A 20,128-nucleotide genomic window follows, 5' to 3' on the forward strand; every position below is an offset into this window, starting at 1 on the left:
TATTGAAATAATAGTGAAACATATTGATTTTTCAGCATTGAAATCACAAGCATGCTTGTACAAAACTAAAGGAATATGGGTCATGAATAAAGGTTTCGTTTTTTTCCTTGTAGACATTAAACTCAACAACACTTCCTATAGTGTTAGTTGATGAATATTTGCAAAATGAATAAAAATGTCAGCAAATATCTACGCGGCTTTTACTCGTCGTTTGAACGCAGCTTTAATAAACGTGTTTTATCAGACGATAGTGAGATAGAGGAAGCATATAAAACTGCTCAACAACAAGGAATGCTTCCGTTTAACAGAACTAAAATTCTTATCCTGGGAGATCATGCTGCGGGCAAAACTTCAACTTGTAGGCGTTTACAAGGAAAGGAATTTCGACAGAATGAGCCGAGTACAATAGGAATCGAAACTGACTCCGTCAAAGCTAAAGTCACTGATGTTAACAGTAAATGGTGTGCTGTAACTAATACACCTCTAGAAGACTACGAATGCTCTGCGGCATGGTGGGCAGTATCACATGTGTCCAAGCGAAGTAAAAATGAATCGAGGTCATCTACCATTACGAAACCGAATGAAAAAACGAAATCTTTAATAAGACAGACAGTCGACGACTTTACTTACCTAGTTATTCACAATTTTCCTATAATGATCACCTTCCTTGTTGGTGGATTTACATTCGGATTTGGGTTTATTTCGTGGATATGTATACTATGCTTAATGTATATTTTTGATGCTCACAGTGCGTATCGATTTGGGTCAGCATATACGATTGCAATGGTGCTCGTTGATAGCGCCATGAACACAGGCCTAACTGAAGTCAATAGTGAAGCACACGGGATATATTGGACAGACACCATACACGACACGATGACAGTGTGTGCATATGGAGTGATTGGATTAATAACTGGCGCACTTATGGGAGCCGGAGGAAGAACTGGCATCTGCATAGCATTCAGTATAATGGTACATCCTAGACAGCAAATGTTTACTATTGCGAACGTTACTAAAACGTTCATTATTATTTATAGTAGAGCATATTTTAAATTGTCAATTTACATATTTGCTATTACCACCATCATAATCAACAAAAATGTTCACTTCAGGCTGTATACTTTGAGTCGAAAAAACTGTATCATGTTATTGGCGATTATTGTGATGTTTCTCAACGTGCTCTTTTTTATTGGAAGACAATATTTTACAAGTATATTCGTTTCTTCGTGTGTTGCAGTAACTGTTTTTTGTACAGCTAATGGTATTATAGTCGGTCGAAACTTTGTTGCTTATGGATATATACCTCAGAATTATATATTCAAAAAATCAGTTGGCTTTATAGCCGGGTTATTCATAGCATATTTTTGCGATTGGCAACTTGTGTGTTTTCAATCTGAAAATACAGATAGATCGATATCTCTGTATTTTATTAATTTACTTTTTATTATTTTACCGATTATTTCATTTATTATCTACGAATGGTTTGCATACATGAAAGTTAAACACACAACGTCTATTCCAATAACACATGTCAGACAGTCACTAAAAGCAGTCATTCGTAATGAATGTTATTTAGATGCTAGGCTTAGTTTATGGGACTTTGCCGGACAAGAAATGTATTATAACACACACAATCTGTTTATGCCTAAGCAAGGCGTATATTTGATAGTTTTCAATGCAGTTAAAGCTGTTCTAAATCCAGGAAAACAAATTAAACGTCTCGAGTATTGGCTCCAATCTGTAGCCATGCATGCAGAAATAAAAAATGTTGTAGTCCTGCTGGTAGGAACCAGAAGAGATGATACTAAGGACAATAACGCCCTTGAAACATTTCTAACACTAGCTACTATTCATCTTTACAAACGATTCTCCAAACTACTTGCATTCCATCCTTCGGGAAAGTTATTCTTTTTTCTTGAAAATGCATTGAACATTGACAAAGAACGGAATGTATTACGTGACGTAATCTACAGTGAGATTAGAAAGTTAGATTTTTTTCAACAAAAGTTCTCTATCAAACATCTGCTGTTTAATCAAACGCTTTCCAAGCTTCGTCAAAAGAAAAGGTTGATTGTTAGCTTAGAAGAAATGTCAGAAAATGAAAAGTCCATATGGACAACAAATGAGTTGCGTCAACTTTTGATTTTTTTCGACAGATCTGGAGAGATTATTTACAAGGATCATGATGAGTTACTTCGTAAGTACGTAATCTGTGATCCTCAACTATTGGTAGACTTTCTTAAGTTCTTAGTGAACATTCCAGAACCTCACAAGAGAAATCGAGAAGTAGCCGATTGCTGGCAAAAACTACAAGAGGAAGGAATCGTCGATAGTCGATTACTGCAACATATCTGTCAACTTCAAGGAATTTGGGCAATGTATCCTTACGTCATTTCTTTTTTAGTTGGCACACATTTGTTGTTTCCCCTTAATGTTTCCAATGAGGTGGAACCAACCGGTAGCTATTTTCTTGGATGTCGATTGCCTAAGATTGCGTGTACTTCCACAATCTGGAACAACGAAGATGAGTCACAGACCGTATTCTATTTTGACTTTAGAGAAATTTTAACAGAAATTTTATTTCTGCGTATCGTCGCTAAATGTTGTGAAGAATTTACGTGGGATAAGGTTTATTACAATGCAGCAAGAATTAGAGCCAGTAAGTCATGTCTTTTTATGATTATGACCGATACCATTTCTGGAAAGATTGAACCGTGTCAGAGAAACCTGATAAAACTTGCCATACATAACGATGACCAATCACAGACTATGCACGTCCTACAAACAATAATTAATATTACTGAAGAGATAGTCAATATTGCTTTTGATCCAGACCACTTTCGAGAAAATTACATCTATGGACCTCGGTGTAACACATGTAGTTCCTTAGGTGATAATTTGTCTTTGGTAAATCTCGTATCACCTGGTTATTACGTGTCTTCGTTGGACGGCTACAGACCAGACCATTACCACAAGATTTCACTTAATCCTAAGGTACGCTATTATTCACTAGATTGACTAAAATAATTATTTCAAATATATAGGTTGAATTGAAAACAAATTTATTCAGTATTCGAACTGTATTTTAGTCTATTTTCAATTCAATACAGAGCAACTTAAATTGTCTACTGTAATTAAATGCCAGGCAACCGGTTTCAAGAAACGTTATAGATGTGTTGTTTTAATGCTCAATGGTTAATTAAAAATATACTTAAAGACCCATTTATACTAGTACGATAACGATCGACGATTAATTTTATTGTTCTTCTACTGATCATGACGTCATTTGATTTGATTTTAATGTATATTATCAAAGACAGCATACATGTTTATCTTAGTCATAGTTGAATGAAATGAATGAAAACTTTATAATGTTTTTTTGTTTTATGTAAGAAAGATGTTATCGATTTATCGTCGATCGTTATTAAATTTTAGATACTACAAAGAATTTTTATTTGTTTTCAGTTCAGCTTTACCTGTAGTAGAATTGACCAGAAATTGTGATTATCAGCAAAGAAAAAAGAAGATATTAATATATATAAAGATTAAAGACTATCTCTTTAATAACTGGAACCCAATCATATGAAAATATTGGATTTGGTGATTTTATTACAGTACAGTTCTTGTTTACGTTTTGTAAGTTGTTCTTTTACTAGGTCTATTAAATCAAATCAAATCAAAAAACTTTATCAAATTCCATTATAAAGTGTATTCTTAATTGATGTACGGATAGTAAAGGGAATTTGTCATGGGAGTATTTTAAAAATTATAAATTTTCCCTACTAATATTTCTCAAAACTCTATAATTTGTTTTCTCTGTTTCGATTGTATATTCATCAAAATAAACCAAACGCAATATTAGTTTAAGACGGCACGTTTGATTGGTTCATATGTGACAACTTTTTGAAGAAGATTTTCTGTACAGTTAAGTGTGTAGTACGAGTGTGGACCTCTTTTAAAATTGCTTTTTGGTTTGGTGGCGCTATTCATGGTATAACAAAAAAAAACCTAACAATAGCAAATTGCCCTCTATGTTAAATATAAAACTCTGTAATATATTAATTGACTTTATATTTTTAACATTTATTTCTTTGGACACAAGGATGTGATATTGATGATTTTATGACGTAAAACACAAAACAAGATAAAGATTTTTCATTGGCGTTAAATGGTCTATTTTTTTGCACTGAATAACCATGAATTAACATACTAATAAAACGTTTGTTTTATATAATTGTTGTGTTATTAATGGTTTCTATTTTGTGTGTTGTATATTTTAAACAAGCATTAATAGTCGTAAAACCAAGAAAGTGAAAAATGATAATGAAAAGTTCATCTTCAATAGGGTTTATCGCAAATTGCGTGAGCGATGCATGATGGGAAGGGTTTGGGAGCAATAGCGCCACCACCAGTATATAAAGTTTATATTATACGGTGGCGCTATTGCTCCGAAACCCTTCCCATCATGCATTGTGCAATGACGTTTCTCGCGAAATTTGCGATAAACCTTATCCAATCAGATCCCAGCATTTAATAGCAAATCGAACCTGTTTTACCATTACGTACATCGCGCACTGTAGGCCTATTTATAAAAATCAGACAAAGTAACATCAAGTTCAAGTTCAAGTTAAAATTTATTCACATAATGCAAACATATACAAAATATAAGAGATACAAGTGGTTGGAAATTAAGTAAATAATAGTTGCATTATGCCTGGAGAATACCATTTAAACCCCAAGGGGCTTTAAGCCTGGATCCACCAGAAAGAATAAAAAAGTTAAAAATAATAATAATAAGCATTAAGGTGAAGGTTAGCGACTGACAGACAGGGACGGACATGTACGACGATACAAACACGACAAGGACGACAGGATCAATGGTATTTAGATATAAATGAAGGAATTTGAAAATCTATTCATACACAGAGTAACAATCAGTTAGTGACCCCTCTTGTTCGATAAAATGTAGCTATCATACCATAATATTAGAAAGAGATAATTGTGAAAACCAGGAAATAGTTAAAATAGTGTACCGGTACCGCAATACTGTAACAACACTTAGAGCAATTATCGTTGCGGTTTTATGATCAGCACAATAAAGTCGAGCTTAAAAGATTTCGTCGATTTAGTTAGCGCATAATGACTGTTTTTGGAACGGTATACTGGTAGATAGTACCACATGTGCAGTAAATGAATTAACAGTGAAGCTCATGCAAAATGGTGCATCCCTTAAAATAGATGTTTACAATTGCAAATATTACTGAAAAATTATTAATAATTGTAGCTATTGTGAATTGTCAATTTATATATTTGCTATTACCACTACGAATCTACAGAAACGTTCACTTCAGGTTGTATACATTATTCGAAGGAAAGGTATCTTTTCTTATTGATTTATCTCAATTATGCTGTGTTTTTGGAAAACAGTATATTTCAAATGTTTTCACCATTTCTTGTGTTGCAATAACATTATTTTTTCCACAGCTAATCAGTCGAGCAAAATTTCGGAGCTACTCGATGTTTGCCTCAAAATTATATATTCAAAAAATCAGTTGATTTTATAGCAGGCTTATTATAGCATAATTTTGCGATTGGAAACTTGTCTGTTGGCCATCTGAAAATACAGTAAACGTATATCACAGTACTGTACTGTATTTACTCTTTAAGGTCAATTTACACGAGCGGTAACGGTAGCGGAAAACCACTAGCGTGTCCCTAATAAATTAGAATAGGGGTACGTTCACTAACTGTAAGTGTCGATAATGGCTTTTCAATATCAATGAATAGTAATATAGCATTTTGCCTCCGTAACAATGTAAAAGTAACAGACGGTGAAGAATTATAACGTGTGCTGCTACGGTACATTGCTCTTAAGGGAGTAAGTTTTGCTAATGGAATTCCAACTTGCAAACTAAACGTTAAAATGTTTTAGGTTGATGTTGAAGTTGGTGTGTAACCTAGAACGTGACAGGTAAGTGTTGTAGGCCTATTTACACCTCCTAAACCGTGACTTATCAAATTGTATTAATTTATTCAGTTCTTATAATAGGCATTTTGTAGGTAAAACAATATTAGATCTGCCACATTATCGATACTATCGCTATTCAAATTATTATTGATATCAGATATTAATCATTAGCTGTCTAGCAAATTTCCGGGTCAGCAAAATGGTAGACCTATTTCCGAGTACTAGGCGTGGTCACGGTGGGTAAGTCCTAAAATTCAAAAAACTCAAGTCCTCGGGGTGGCTGTACTGAGAGAGAGTTCAATGCCGATGAGGAGTCCCGTGGGCTATTATCAGGGCCCAGCACATTTCCATGCCAAACGAACCCAATATCCCTATACCGTCGTAATTAAGAGTAATTGTTTTATTTTGCTCTGGGGTACCAGTATTAAATTATTATCAGTAGCCCAATGAACATAGAAAACAACATTTTGTTTAATAAACTTTTATTTCAGTATTCAAATGCCACTGTGCCTATTTACTGAAGCAAAGCACAAACTGTATACAAAATAATTGCAATGAATAAAAGGGCAAATAAATATCTAACTGGCTTCGACGGATATGGACGTAGTTTGAATAAGCGCGTTTTAGCAGATGATATTGAAATGGAGGAAGCATATAAAACTGCGCAACAAAGCGGAAGTGTTCCGTTTAATAGAACCAAAATTCTTATCCTAGGAGATCATGCTGCAGGAAAAACTTCAACTTGTAGGCGTTTACAAGGAAAGGAATTTCGACAGAATGAGCCGAGTACAATAGGAATAGAAACTGACTCCGTCAAAGCTAAAGTCACTGATGTTAACAGTAAATGGTGTCCTGTAACTAATACACCTTTAGAAGACTACGAATGCTCTGCTGCTTGGTGGGCAGTATCACATGTGGTCAAACCCAATGACACAAGAACAAGATCATCCACCCGTAGGAAGCGGAATGAAAAACCACTGGTAGGACAGAGAGTCAAAGACATAGCTTACCAGGTGTTTAGTAATATTCCCGTTCTGATCACTTTCCTTTTTGGTGGATTTACATTTGGGTTTGGGCTTGTTGCATGGGCATCCATAATATGTTGGATATCGGTTGTGGATGCCCACAGTGCATATCGGTTTGGTTCTGCATATGTGATTGTATTGGTACTCGTAGATAGTGCCATTAATATAAATGAAGATAATACAATACATGAAGCTGAGGTAGAATGGACAGACACCGTGCATGCCACAATGACAGTGTGTGCATATGGGGTGATTGGATTAGTAACTGGCACACTTATGGGAGCCGGAGGAAGAGCTGGTATTTGTATAGCATTCAGTATAATGGTGCATCCTAGACAGGAACTGTTTACTATTGCAAACGTTGCTGACAAAGTCACCATTTATAGTAGATCATATTTTGAAAATTCAATTTTAATATTATTTGCTACTATAATGCAAAGAAATGCTCATTCCACGCTATACACATTCAGTCGAAATAACCGTATTCTTCTATTGATGGTGGTTGTGGCGCTTCTCAATCTGTTATTTTTTATTGGAAAACACTATTTCCAAAATATACTTATTTCTTCTTGTATTGTAGTAGCTGTTTTTTGTACGGGTAATGGTGTTATCATCGGACGATACTGTCGTACTTATGGATATATACCTCAGAATTATATACTAAAAAAATCTGTTGGGTTTATTGCCGGGTTGTTTATTGCATATTTCTGCGATTGGCAGCTTGTGTATTTTCAATTTGAAAATACGGTAAACACCTTTGTATCTCTGTTGATTAATATACTTGCTATTGCTTTACCGATTTTTGCATTTCTTCTTTACGAATGGTTTACATACATGAAAGTTAAACACACAACGTCTATTCCAATAACTCATGTTTACAAGTCAATACAAGCAGTCCTTCGTAATGAATCTGTTTTGGATGCTAGGCTTAGTTTATGGGACTTTGCTGGACAAGAAATGTATTATAACACACACCATCTGTTTATGCCTAAACAAGGCGTATATATGGTAGTGTTCAATACAGTCAAAGCTGTTCTAAATCCAGAAAAAGAAGTTAAACGACTCGGGTATTGGCTTCAATCTGTAGCCATGCATGCAGAAATAAAAAATGTTGTAGTCCTGCTTGTTGGAACTAGAAGAGATGATATTAAGGACAAGGCAGATCTTCAAGCATTTATAAGACTAGCTACTGATCATCTTTACAACCGATTTTCAAAACTACTTGTATTTCATCCTTTGGGAGAGTTATTCTTTTTTCTTGAAAATACATTGGACATTGACAAAGAACAAAATGTATTACGTAAAGTTATCTTTAGTGAGATTAATAAGCTACCATTTTTTCAAAAGAGATTCTCAATCAAGAATCTCTTATTTAATAAAACGTTGTATGAGCATCGTCAAAGAAAAAGCCTAATTGTTAGCTTAAAAGAAATATCAGAAAGTGAAATATCAACATGGACATTTAATGAGTTGCGTCAATTGTTAACTTCTTTCGACAGATTTGGGGAAGTTATTTACAAGGATCATGATGAGTTACTTCGTAAGTATGTAATCTGTGATCCTCAACTATTGGTAGACTTTCTTAAGTTCTTGGTGAACATTCCAGAACCTCACAAAAGAAATCGAGAAGTAGCCGATTGCTGGCAGAAACTAAAAGAAGAAGGTATTGTTGATAGTCGATTACTGCAACATATCTGTCGACTTCAAGGAATTTGGGCAATGTATCCTTACGTTATTTCTTTTTTAGTTGGCACACATTTGTTGTTTCCTCTTAATTTGTCCAATGAGGTTGAACCATCAGGTAGCTATTTTCTTGGATGTCGATTGCCCAAGATTGCGTGTACTTCAACAATCTGGAACAACGAGGATGAGTCACAAACTATATTCTATTTTGACTTTAAACATATTTTAACAGAATTCATATTTCTGCGGCTTGTTGCTAAATGTTGTGAAGAATTTACGTGGGATAAGGTTTATTACAATGCAGCAAGAATTAGAGCCAGTAAGTCATGTCTTTTTATGATTATGACCGATACCATTTCTGGAAAGATTGAACCGTGTCAGAGAAACCTGATAAAACTTGCCATACACAATGATGATCAATCACAGGTTATACACGTCTTGCAAACAATAATAACTTTTACTCAGGAGATAATCAACAGTGCATTTAATTCTGATCATTTTGAAAAGAATTACACCTATGGACCTCGGTGTAACACATGCAGTTCCGTAGATGACACTTTGGCTTTGGTGAATCTCGTATCACCTGGTAATGACGTGTCTTCGTACGTTGGACGGCTACAGACCAGACCATTACCACAAGATTTCATTTGATCCCAAGGTATGTAATGTTATTACTACATTATATTATCTATTATATTAATCAATTAGAATTAACTACTCTAATGTTTTGGTTACTGTGTATTATGAAAAATGCTCTTAATGGCTCAGCAATGGATGCAACCAAAGAATATAAATAGGTAAAGAATCAACAGTACGCGCTGTTATACATAGAAGGATAGGAAACGCGGACGCTTATTCATGGACGCGTAAGAATCCAGCAGCCGAACGACGGCGGGCTCTAGATATGGTTCCCGTCTAATCCCACGTTTCGATGTATCGTGATGATCTGATGTGTTCTCGCGTCTGTGCTCTACTAATTTTGATATTATTAATATTTTGATAATTATTTTGATAAATAATCATCGTTTGCATTTTTATAGATATTTACAATAAAAGTTTTACCTTACCCACGCCTGAAGGTGGCGCACCTCTTCTAGAGAAAAAGAAATGCGCCACCTTCAGGCGTAGGCAAATAGTAACCCGGATGTGGTTTACACCGCCAACGGAACTGTTGTATCTTCTCCTTTTATTATCTTTGATGCAACCTAGATATTTTTACAGTCCTATAATACTTATTACTATTCTTTTGTTTCAGTTCAGATTTACGTGCACTCGAAGTGAGCAACAATGTTGACAAGACAATCTTAAAATTAAAGAAGTGCTAACAACTCAAAAGATAAACACAAACTATTTATCCATTTGAATTACTTTTATTTTAATTAAAACACGTGAAGTGAATTAATAGGTTTGTAAGATACGGTTGTAAATACAGTGCCTTGTATATTATTCGAAATATTACCCTATTGCCAAAACACAGTAATATGCAAATAACTAATATGCATGTACTCTGGTTTACAATCCTGGTTTAAACTATTGGGTATTTTGTATCTTGATCAGAGGAAAATATACAGAATTACATGCATATTTATAAGAATACAAATAAAGAGTAAATTCCTACTCTTAAGTAAAACGCTGTTATTCAATCACTATCATCAATCAATACAAACAAACAAATCTGCAACAATTCTTTATCAAATGATTTTGTTAATGCAATGTATACAATGATAAAGCTACAACAAATATGCTGAAATTCCAGTTTGTTAATAAGTACATGAATGAGGGCTACAAAGCAATATGTAATGTAAGTTACATTAATCAATAATGATAATAATAATAATTATAGAGATAATAATAATATAGAGAAAAACATAGAATAGATATTGATAAGTTCACCAAAAAAAAAAAATTTGCACGCGTATATTTTACCGTAATTGTTTGGCAAGAATTGAGCTTTAAGATGTGTCTTTACGGTGGTGGATAGGCCTACCAAATGTTCCGGAATTTTCTTAACTGACTTTATTGCCTGAACGGTATTCTTCAGCGAGCTCTTTATACCTTTAACGCTGTAACTCTTTACAACATTCTTGACAGAATTCTTTGCAAGTGATCCTGCAGCTGCCTTACTGAACTGATAGCATTGACACCTGATTTCACTCCCTGCTTGACGGCAGTCTTATCTGCATTCACACAACTCTTGTCTCTTGGCTACAACACTTCTCCCACATTCACCTTTGTTTTTCCTCAAGTCTCCTTTAAATTGCCTATTTTGCCTTTTTGATTGAATCCCAGTAAGCCATAGCTTCGTTATGAGCGGCAAAAATATCAATGAACCACCACATCATTTAGTACCACTATACGCTATACATTGCCTGAAGCTTGGTTCCCACTAGAACGTAACGCAAGGACGTAAACGCAACGCAAGCGTTTTAACCAATGACAAGCGAAGTTATAGACAGTTAGCAATCACAAGCGAATAAGCCATAGCTTGTGATTGGTCAATTCACTTGCGTTGCGTTACGTCCTTGCGTTTGCGTCGCTAGTGGGAACCAAGCTTTAGAATACTATCTATTCAAATAATACAGGTATCCTATTTATAGTTCTTATTATTGTATTGTAATAATATGCATAATTATTATAGTTATGTATGACAAAGATAAAATAAGACCTTATAAACATTAGGCCTACATTAAGTAATAGGCCTATATAAAAATTATAACACTTATAATGATGTATATCTATTAGATCAAGAATGTCTATATTTTTATTCAAACCTCGTATCTCCTTTTTGCTGAAATTGAATTAATAATTAATTATACTAATTGTCGAGGAGTTTTAGTTGAACAGCCGAATCAGAAAGTCAAAAAATGTAGAGTTTTTTCAAAACAAGTTTAGGCTACATGCTACATGATCTTTGATGCTACATTTGGGAATTTGAATGGTACAAACCGAAATCATAAATCTTAGAAAAAGTAACCAAACCCCGTCCCATATATGTGATTTTTAAATGTGAAAGGGTGAAATAATTAAAAACTTATTTAAAAACAAAATGTTATTCAATAGACCTCCTAATGAATTTTGCCATGCTCTAAAGTTATTTTACTTTATACTACGTAGATGAAAATACTTGCTTCACAAGTAATTTTCGGGTGGAATTCGAACGAACGTATGCTTATATGAGCGCCATGCACATTTCAGTGTATTCTCTCTAATACAAAGTTTTTTTTTTACAATTTGTGCCGTTTTTCGGCGTTTCGACGAGTTGATTTCCATGGTTGGTGGCGCTATTCACGCATAACAAAAAAGCACACACATCGGATTCTGGAGAAAGCGTTTGAAATAGCAAAATTTAATTATACAATAAAGGTATGTATCTCTATATAAATCAATATATTTGAGTATTTAGAGGATTTAGGACAAGCTAAGGTAACTTATAATATACCGTTTACACTTTGTTTCATATTATGTAGGCTAGTTAGGCTCTATTAAATAGAACCAGCTAGGCTAGGCTGTTTTGGTAGGAAGGCGATTAGTTAGGCCAACAAAGGAACGTTTCGGACCGAGACGATTCGGCCCTAGCCTAGCCGTTTCAGCCCATTTAGGAGGTCAGCTTTGCGATGATATGCATTTCTTAATGCTGATTTAATGGCTTATACGCTATACATACAGTCTAGTCTTATCGATAGGCCTAACCACCTTACTACAGTACTACTACTAGGCTAGACTTGAATTGAAGGTTTGCATTGTGAACTGAAAACTGAAATAGTCTACTAGGCCTCTAGTAGGCATATTAAAATATAATTGATGTTTTTCACATGTTTCACATGTTTTATGAATTGTCTTCTTTTACTAGTTCAAGTAGATGTTAAAGTGATTTGAAGGAGGTTTGAAAAATAAATTGATTGTAACTAGGCCTAGGCCTACACCTTTGCAATGGTGGCACACGATCATAAATCATGTGTTCTTAAAAATAAAGATATAAAAAAAAAACAGCTACAAAATCAATGGGGTGAACCTAGAAACAAATATATACTTTACTTATTTTAACCCACCTACTGTATTCGATCTTGTTAGTCACACATCACTGAGATATTCCACAATTAGGTAGTTTAATAACTAATAATAGATAAATTAATAAAAAATAGTAGTAAAATAAATGATAATAACTTACAGTATGAAAATTAATGATAACTGAAATGATCAACTGCAAATGAGGTTTTGTAGTTTAGCAATACCTGACAAGATCAAATGTCACTATTTAATAATAGTTATTTTTTTCAATAGAGAATTTTAGGTCAAAGGGGTATCCAGGAATTGCTATTGAAATAAAAGCCAAGCATTCATGCAAAGAAAAGTGCAAAACAATACTTTTCCTTTCTGTAACAACAAAATGCACATATTGATGGACAACATTAAGCTCTGACAAAAAAAATATGAAGACTAAGTTTGGTGGCATGTACTGTACAAAATAAAAGAAATAGTGAATTATACTGTAGAACTCAACACAAAAACTTGATTTATACATAAAAATAAAATATAATAGATAATTATATCTCAACCGTAAATTGTAATAGTAAATAATTATTATGATTTACCTGACGTTTCGCCAACTATCACTTGGCTTTCTCAAAGTGTAGTGACACGTATGTCACTGTTGACCTCTAGATGATGGTGTCAACACATTGGTCCACACTTGACTGAGTTTGTAACCGAATTCATACATTTTTTTTTGGTTACATTTAACTATGTTCACTGTATTTGAAGGTAAACTTAAAATATTACTGATACTGTATTTAAGTATTGATTTTCTTCCTCATTTTTGTTGGTTGTTTTTCCTCATGCAAGATTTGTGTCAGAAATCCATCAGAAACATTCTCAGAAAAGAACTAAGCATAACTTATTTCTTTATTATCTATTTTTAGTTAGTGAAACACCAGAGCATATTAAAATTTACAATAAAATATTAGTTTTCTATGGAAATTAATTACTTCAAAATAACTGCAAAATCTCCTATTCAAAGTCCGATTTTATTAATTATTTTTCATGTTTCTTTAATATTGTGTACAGTAATATACTATTATTATGTTATTGTTGTTAATTATATTAAATATGCTGTATTTCTGTATATTTTATTTAGATCTGACGGGTGCAGTATGGTGACAGTATAAGAATGGTTCAAAAAATTGCTTCTGGTAAGGAGTTTTCTAACTTATGTAATGACTATGTGACAATAATATTTGTGTTTTATATTCAAAACAGTAATAAAAATGAAGAGATTTGAAAGCTGAAATTCACATCTTTTTTTTTATGTTGGATTGTACGTAGTATTTTTAGCATATTCAATTTCTTGCAAAAAGTTAAAATATTTTCACAAGAAATACTCTGCTTGTTTTATCAGCTGTACAACATATCAAGGATAGGAACTTTGTTAAAGGTATTTACAACCGTGCCCGTCGTACCCTCCCACATGGTTTAACAATTGAGCCCACTGACACTCATGTCACAAGAACAGGTGTCTGGGCCCAAAATATCTTCTCGAAAGGCTGTGTGTTCGGTCCTTATGAAGGCCCAGATGGTATCGCAATAGAAGAATGGAAGGTAAGAATCTTAGTGATAATGCACTGTTTTTAAAAATTAGTCCATGCTTAAAAGTATTAATTAAACATTTTCTGGGAATGAAATGCACTTATTTCTCTTCTATATAAATATACAGTAAGGTTCTAGCTCTACTAAGTTTAAAAACATGTTGTAGGGTACATAAAACATCATATAAACATACTTTATAAAGTTTCGACCTTGTATAATGTTGTATGTTTGTTTAAAGTATAGGTTAATAATAATAAAGAAAAAAATAATATTAATACATTATTTAATACTATTTGCTTACAGGATTTCCAGGAATCAAAAACTTCAGAAGATCTTGAAAACCAGTTTAATGAGCGTATGTGTAACTGGATGATATTTGTTAATAGTGGTAGAAATCGAAAAGAAACCAATCTCGAAGCTGTCTTTTACGACGGCAGCATTTTCTTTCGCACACTGAGAACGATAAAAAAATCTGAACAGCTTCTTGTGTCCCGCTCTGATGTTGAAATCGTCAACTCTGATTGCACTAATGAAGAAGAAGCTCTATCACAGCCGGTTCATGTTACTACACAGAATAATGACAAACGTCAGCTGGTGAACCTAAGTACTGCTACTGAATTGAAAGATAGTTCAGAAATTCTTGGTAATGGTAAGAAATAATGATTTTAATTATCATAATCATCTTTTTTTCTTTCATGAAACCCAATCAAGATTAAACAACCAGATACACAAATTTCCTGGGAATGAACTGCTCTTCCTGTTCCATTTAATTCTATACATGTATAGTATCACCACAGAGTAGGTGGCCTATTCAGATTACCCAGAACACAAATATATATGCTGTAAATATGAATTTTCATGTAAATGATCATTTTGTATATTTTAAATCACTATTGATTTGTTTTATTTCTTTCTTTTAGATGAAGAGCTTAGTTTTGATCTTACTGAGTATCTCCAACAAAACCAAATAGAATTGATTGAGAAATCTATGAACTATGAACCACGTAATCGTACAGAACCAGTGCATTACAAAGGAACCTGTCCACCAGGAAAAACCGTCCGTGGAAATGAGCCTTACATGTGTGTACAGTGTGGTGCACAGTTTGCTCAAAGAAGTGCCTTGATGAAACACGAAAACACACATATGGAAGATTTAGGCCGGTATAGGTGTACCTACTGCGGGCGCGTTTTTATTCAGAAAGGATCCTTACAAAAACATGAAGAAATGCACACTAACAATCAGAAACTAGCTATTTGTAAAGTCTGTTCTGTTTGTTTCGAAGGCCAGTCTGATTTGGCTGAACATTTCAAAATGTTTCATAGCTCAGAAGTAGGTAGAGCATTTCCTTGTTTTATTTGTGGAACTGGCTTTACTAAACTGGGTAGCTTACGGGCACATCATAGGTTAAAGCATGGCGGAAAGTATTTGCAAAACTGTCGCTTCTGTATGAAAGAATTCAGAAGTAAATCATATTTGGATACGCATGAATACCAGCATCTTTCTGATAAACCCTTTGCCTGCCAGTTTTGTAGTTTTAAATTTCAATCCCGATCAAAGCTTATGAAACACATAAAAGGCAGGCATAAAGAAATAATCGAGTCAACTGCTGCATCTGAAAGAGAGTCTCTTGTCTGCTACTACTGTGGCTACACATTTTCAGTACACAGCCAGTTCATCAAACATGTAAAGTTATGCAAAATCGGCCTACCGAAAGATTATGAATCATCAATTTGTCCTGCTTCTACAGAGAAGTACAAATGCCTGGAATGCTTTCTGCCACTCCAATCAAGTAATGCACTTCAAAGGCACATGGAACAAGAACATACAGATAGACCGCATAAATGCAGTGAGTGTTTTCAATCTTTCAGATTAAGATGCCATCTTAAGAATCACATGATGTCTCACAAGCGGTATCCACATTCTTGCTCCACATGCAAGAAATCATTTAGAGATTCTTCTGTGCTAAAACATCATAAGTGTATGCTAAATAGTTACAAAGAAAAACCAACTCTTATCTGCCCCGTATGTCATCGAGGATTCTATGGTCGATCACAACACACAAGACATGTAACATTATGCAAGATGGGTACATATAATAAATCAATGATTTATAGAATGAAGAAGCAACCAGTCTACTGTCAATTCTGCAAGGTATGTTTTTCTAGCCACAAAGAGTTGTTTGCACATGAACAATCTTGTGACGGCACTAAGAATTCAAATGATGAACGCAAGTCTTCATATTATGGATGTGGTCTTTGTGGAAAAGATTTTGTTAGCTGTAGTCTTTTGAAGGGCCACTTAAATAGTTCGCATCCTGTGGAAAATGAAGAAAGTAAGCTGAGGAAACTAAAGTTGAATGTTTGCCTTGCCTGTAAACGATCATTTGTATGTTTAAAGGGTCTATCGCGACATGTCAACCATTGTCCAGCCTTGGGTAGAGCAGTTGTATTTACTGTTACTTCAAACACAAAGATGTATGGTTGCAGCATTTGCTCTCAGAAATTCAAAACATACACATTGTTTAGAAGTCATCGAATCAAGTGTAAAGGAAGAAAGAATTCTGGAAATCCAATTGATGTAAATGTCATGCAGAATTTTAACAAAAATCCAGGCTCCTCTGAGAATACTAAATTAAGTAGTGAAAACAAAACAAATGAAAATATTGATGAGTCCAAGGAAGAAACCATTGCCCAGCCAGCATTAAAGTTTAAGTGTAATAAGTGTGGGAAGAGATTCCATACATTACGGGGATTAGGCAACCACAAGGTGTATTGTCGTAAAAGATCTGTCTTCCACAAGCTTAAAAATAATACTCCTGGTCCTCTCAAATGTGCCGAGTGCTTTAGAGTCTTTGCAAAACGCAGTACTCTTATTGCGCATAAGATGGTTTGCACTGTGCAAAGAAGAAAAGCTCTATCAGAAGATGGGATAAAGCCTACAGCCAGAAAAGGCAAAATTTTCAATTGTTCAGGTTGCCGCCGGTCTTTTACACGTCTCAAAGGTATTAGGATGCACCAGCGTTTTTGTATGCCAGATATTACAAGTGAACCTGAAAGTTCAGAATTTTCTAATCCTCAGAGTGATGGTTCAGGGTATTCTTGTAAAATCTGTGGAAAGACTTTTAAGAAGATGAAAGGACTCCATGCACATGGATTAACATGTATGCCAAACATTGCCGGTGACAGATATCCTCCTATAGGTTCTGGGCCATCAACAAGTAAGAAAAAATATGGATGTAAATATTGTTCGATGCGATTTGACAAACATTATTATTTAGGAAGTCATGTCAGAAACTGTGCTGGCAGGGCTCGTAAAAAAAAGCAAGCCATCGCTAAAGTTGACACAAGTAAAACTGAATCAGACAAAATGGATGTTCATAAATCTGAGATGACCGATGATCTGTTCATATGTCGTAAGTGTGGCACATCTTTTGATAACGAAGAAAAGCTGGTTGAACATGATTATGTTTGTTGCCCAGAGTTTCAATTGAAGGTTTTCTCTGGTGAAAAAAGTGGCACAACGTTTGCTGAAGAATCTGATGTGGTTAAACATAAAGAGGAGGATCACGATAGAAAGAAACACTTCCAGTGTGGTGTATGTGGGAAAACATTCTTAAGGAACTCTGGTTTAGGTAAACATCGAATTACGTGTGTTAAAAAACCAAAAACATTTCATAAGGACGTAATTCGGAAAATGCAATCAACCAGTAACAAAATCAAGAAACGACTGATTTGTCAAACATGTGGTAATAGTTTCAGCAGTCTGGCTACTTTAAAGAAACACTCAAGGCTAAATCGATGTAAGATTGTTCACAACTGTACACTTTGTGGATTTAACTTTCAATCAATCAGTGAATTTGATGAACACACTCAGAGGTGCCAACAAATTCGGCAGCACATATGCAATATCTGCGGCCGGGGCTTTAGAGTGGCTGGTTTTCTCAAACGTCATACCCTCAGTGCGCATGCTTCTAAACCCACCGGAAAGGATCGTAAGAGCAGTGATAAAATAACTGTTACGGAGGAACCAGATGTGCAAAATGTTAAATCTGATATAGCAACATCACCGAGTAATCTAAAAGTTGAATCTAGTGCAGACCAAGTTCTAGACAATAGCAGTTACTCATGTGGCCGTTGCTATAAGGAATTTTCAACGTTGGAGGAGTTTGCAGAGCATGAAGAGATTGAACACTTGAAACCGAATGAATGTTCACACTGCTCTCTCAGGTTCAAGACGCAACGAGAACTGTTACTGCATCGGAAGCAACACCCAGACAAGTATCCACATAAATGTAAAATATGTCCCATGAGATACTTGTTCTCTGCACATCTAAGACGCCATTTTGTTCGGAAGCACACTCGTAAGGGAAACCCTCAGTAAAATAAGTGGTTTTGAAATGTTTTTGTGGATTTAATAATGCTGGTATTGATTGATTGATTATAAATTATGATGGCCTTACCATGAATTGTCGGTGATTTTGCCAAATGTAGTTATTATACTGTGTTTATTGTCAACTAACATGTTAACAATCAATTGTGTAATATTTTGAAGATACCAAGTTGATATTTTAAAAAATAGTAATTGCTAAAATGTTATGCCGTGTCAAAACATTGTACAGAATAAAACTACATTAATTGTTTCAAACGGTTTTATATGTATTGTTAAATAATTAAGGGTTAATTTTAAAGAAGTTTGTATTTATTGCAATAGTCAATAATTAGTTACCGTTAGAAAATGATTTTGACAATTAGTTAATAAAGGTCATTGAATCAATTGGTGTCTGCAGTTTGGGGTGTGTGACAAAACTTAATTCTCACTGCTGTATCCCCACATAATACAACAATATAAACTTACATGTTTTCTTATTAATTTGAAACGTATAACGTTTATTAAATACATGATTTGTGAATGTGTTATAATGACAACACTGTGGTCACTAAAATTTAATTCACCTAAAGAAGTGAGCGGTGTACTTCCATTTGTTATTTTTACGGGTACTGTGTGTTTTATTGTTTTTTAAATAGTAGGCTAAGGCCTATTGTATTATGCGTGGTAAACTATTGTATTTACTGTATATGTATTTTATATTAATGGTGATGATGTGCTGTTTATGTTCTTGCATTCATAATATTTTCGTTTTTCTGAATTTATATCAATTAAATGCTATGATACGTCATCGCACTATTTGTTAAATTCAATTATCTATACAGGTAATGCGCCGTATACAGATATGGGAGAAAATTTAACGTATTATTTAAGTCTGACTATTTGTATCGGTATAGGCCTACTGGGTGTTTTTCTATATTTATTTTATGTGATTTGGTTTTGTTTATAGCAATGTATTGTATACACTACGCTGTGACCAGACCGTTAAGGGTCCATGTCAAAGTTGTCCCACTGCAGTTGCTGCAGTAACTACATTTTCGTTATTTCTTAACCTGTTTATGTAAGGAAGCTTTTCTTCAAGCAACTGTTTCTTTAGTGACTGCTTCTTCACATATAAACAAACAAACCTCTTGCATTACTTCAGTAAACATTGTAGTAACTGCAGTCGAACAAGTATGTTTAGTTTTTCTGTCCGTTACCGTGGTATTTCGTTAAAAAAAACTGCATGCGATTGATATGACAACATTTCAAAAATGTATTTGTTTTCCATAATGGTATATACCTGTCTGACAGATTATGGATGATTGTATTGTTATGGACAGTTTTAATAAATATGTAAACGGTGATGGCACTGTACAACTGTGTGTACTTAATATCATTTTTATTATATAATTAATCATACATCAACTTTAATTGTTTACACTAAACATGTATCATTTATAGTGAAGTGTTGTTGCATATACTGTACTGTTTTCTCGCATT

At 34.2% G+C, this 20,128-nt stretch overlaps 3 protein-coding genes across 3 annotated transcripts; all 3 read left to right on the forward strand.

Moving 5' to 3' along the window:
* The first annotated feature begins 165 nt into the window (after positions 1 to 165).
* LOC140062044 (uncharacterized) lies at positions 166 to 4,209 on the forward strand. Its single transcript, XM_072108088.1, has 2 exons — positions 166 to 2,994; positions 3,466 to 4,209. The coding sequence occupies exons 1-2, from the start codon at positions 166 to 168 to the stop codon at positions 3,502 to 3,504; spliced, it is 2,868 nt and encodes a 955-aa protein (XP_071964189.1). The 3' UTR covers positions 3,505 to 4,209.
* A 2,313-nt stretch (positions 4,210 to 6,522) lies between these two features.
* Positions 6,523 to 10,453, forward strand: LOC140062045 (uncharacterized). The gene is made up of 2 exons (XM_072108089.1): positions 6,523 to 9,334; positions 9,932 to 10,453. The coding sequence occupies exon 1, from the start codon at positions 6,523 to 6,525 to the stop codon at positions 9,325 to 9,327; it is 2,805 nt and encodes a 934-aa protein (XP_071964190.1). The 3' UTR covers positions 9,328 to 9,334; positions 9,932 to 10,453.
* Positions 10,454 to 11,986: 1,533 nt separating this feature from the next.
* On the forward strand, positions 11,987 to 20,073 carry LOC140062449 (uncharacterized). The gene is made up of 5 exons (XM_072108672.1): positions 11,987 to 12,039; positions 13,811 to 13,865; positions 14,072 to 14,271; positions 14,563 to 14,908; positions 15,180 to 20,073. The coding sequence occupies exons 2-5, from the start codon at positions 13,844 to 13,846 to the stop codon at positions 18,638 to 18,640; spliced, it is 4,029 nt and encodes a 1,342-aa protein (XP_071964773.1). The 5' UTR covers positions 11,987 to 12,039; positions 13,811 to 13,843; the 3' UTR covers positions 18,641 to 20,073.
* The last annotated feature ends 55 nt before the right edge of the window (positions 20,074 to 20,128 follow it).

The sequence above is a fragment of the Antedon mediterranea genome, chromosome 11, assembly GCF_964355755.1.
Source record: "Antedon mediterranea chromosome 11, ecAntMedi1.1, whole genome shotgun sequence".
NCBI classification, from domain to species: Eukaryota; Metazoa; Echinodermata; class Crinoidea; order Comatulida; family Antedonidae; genus Antedon; species Antedon mediterranea.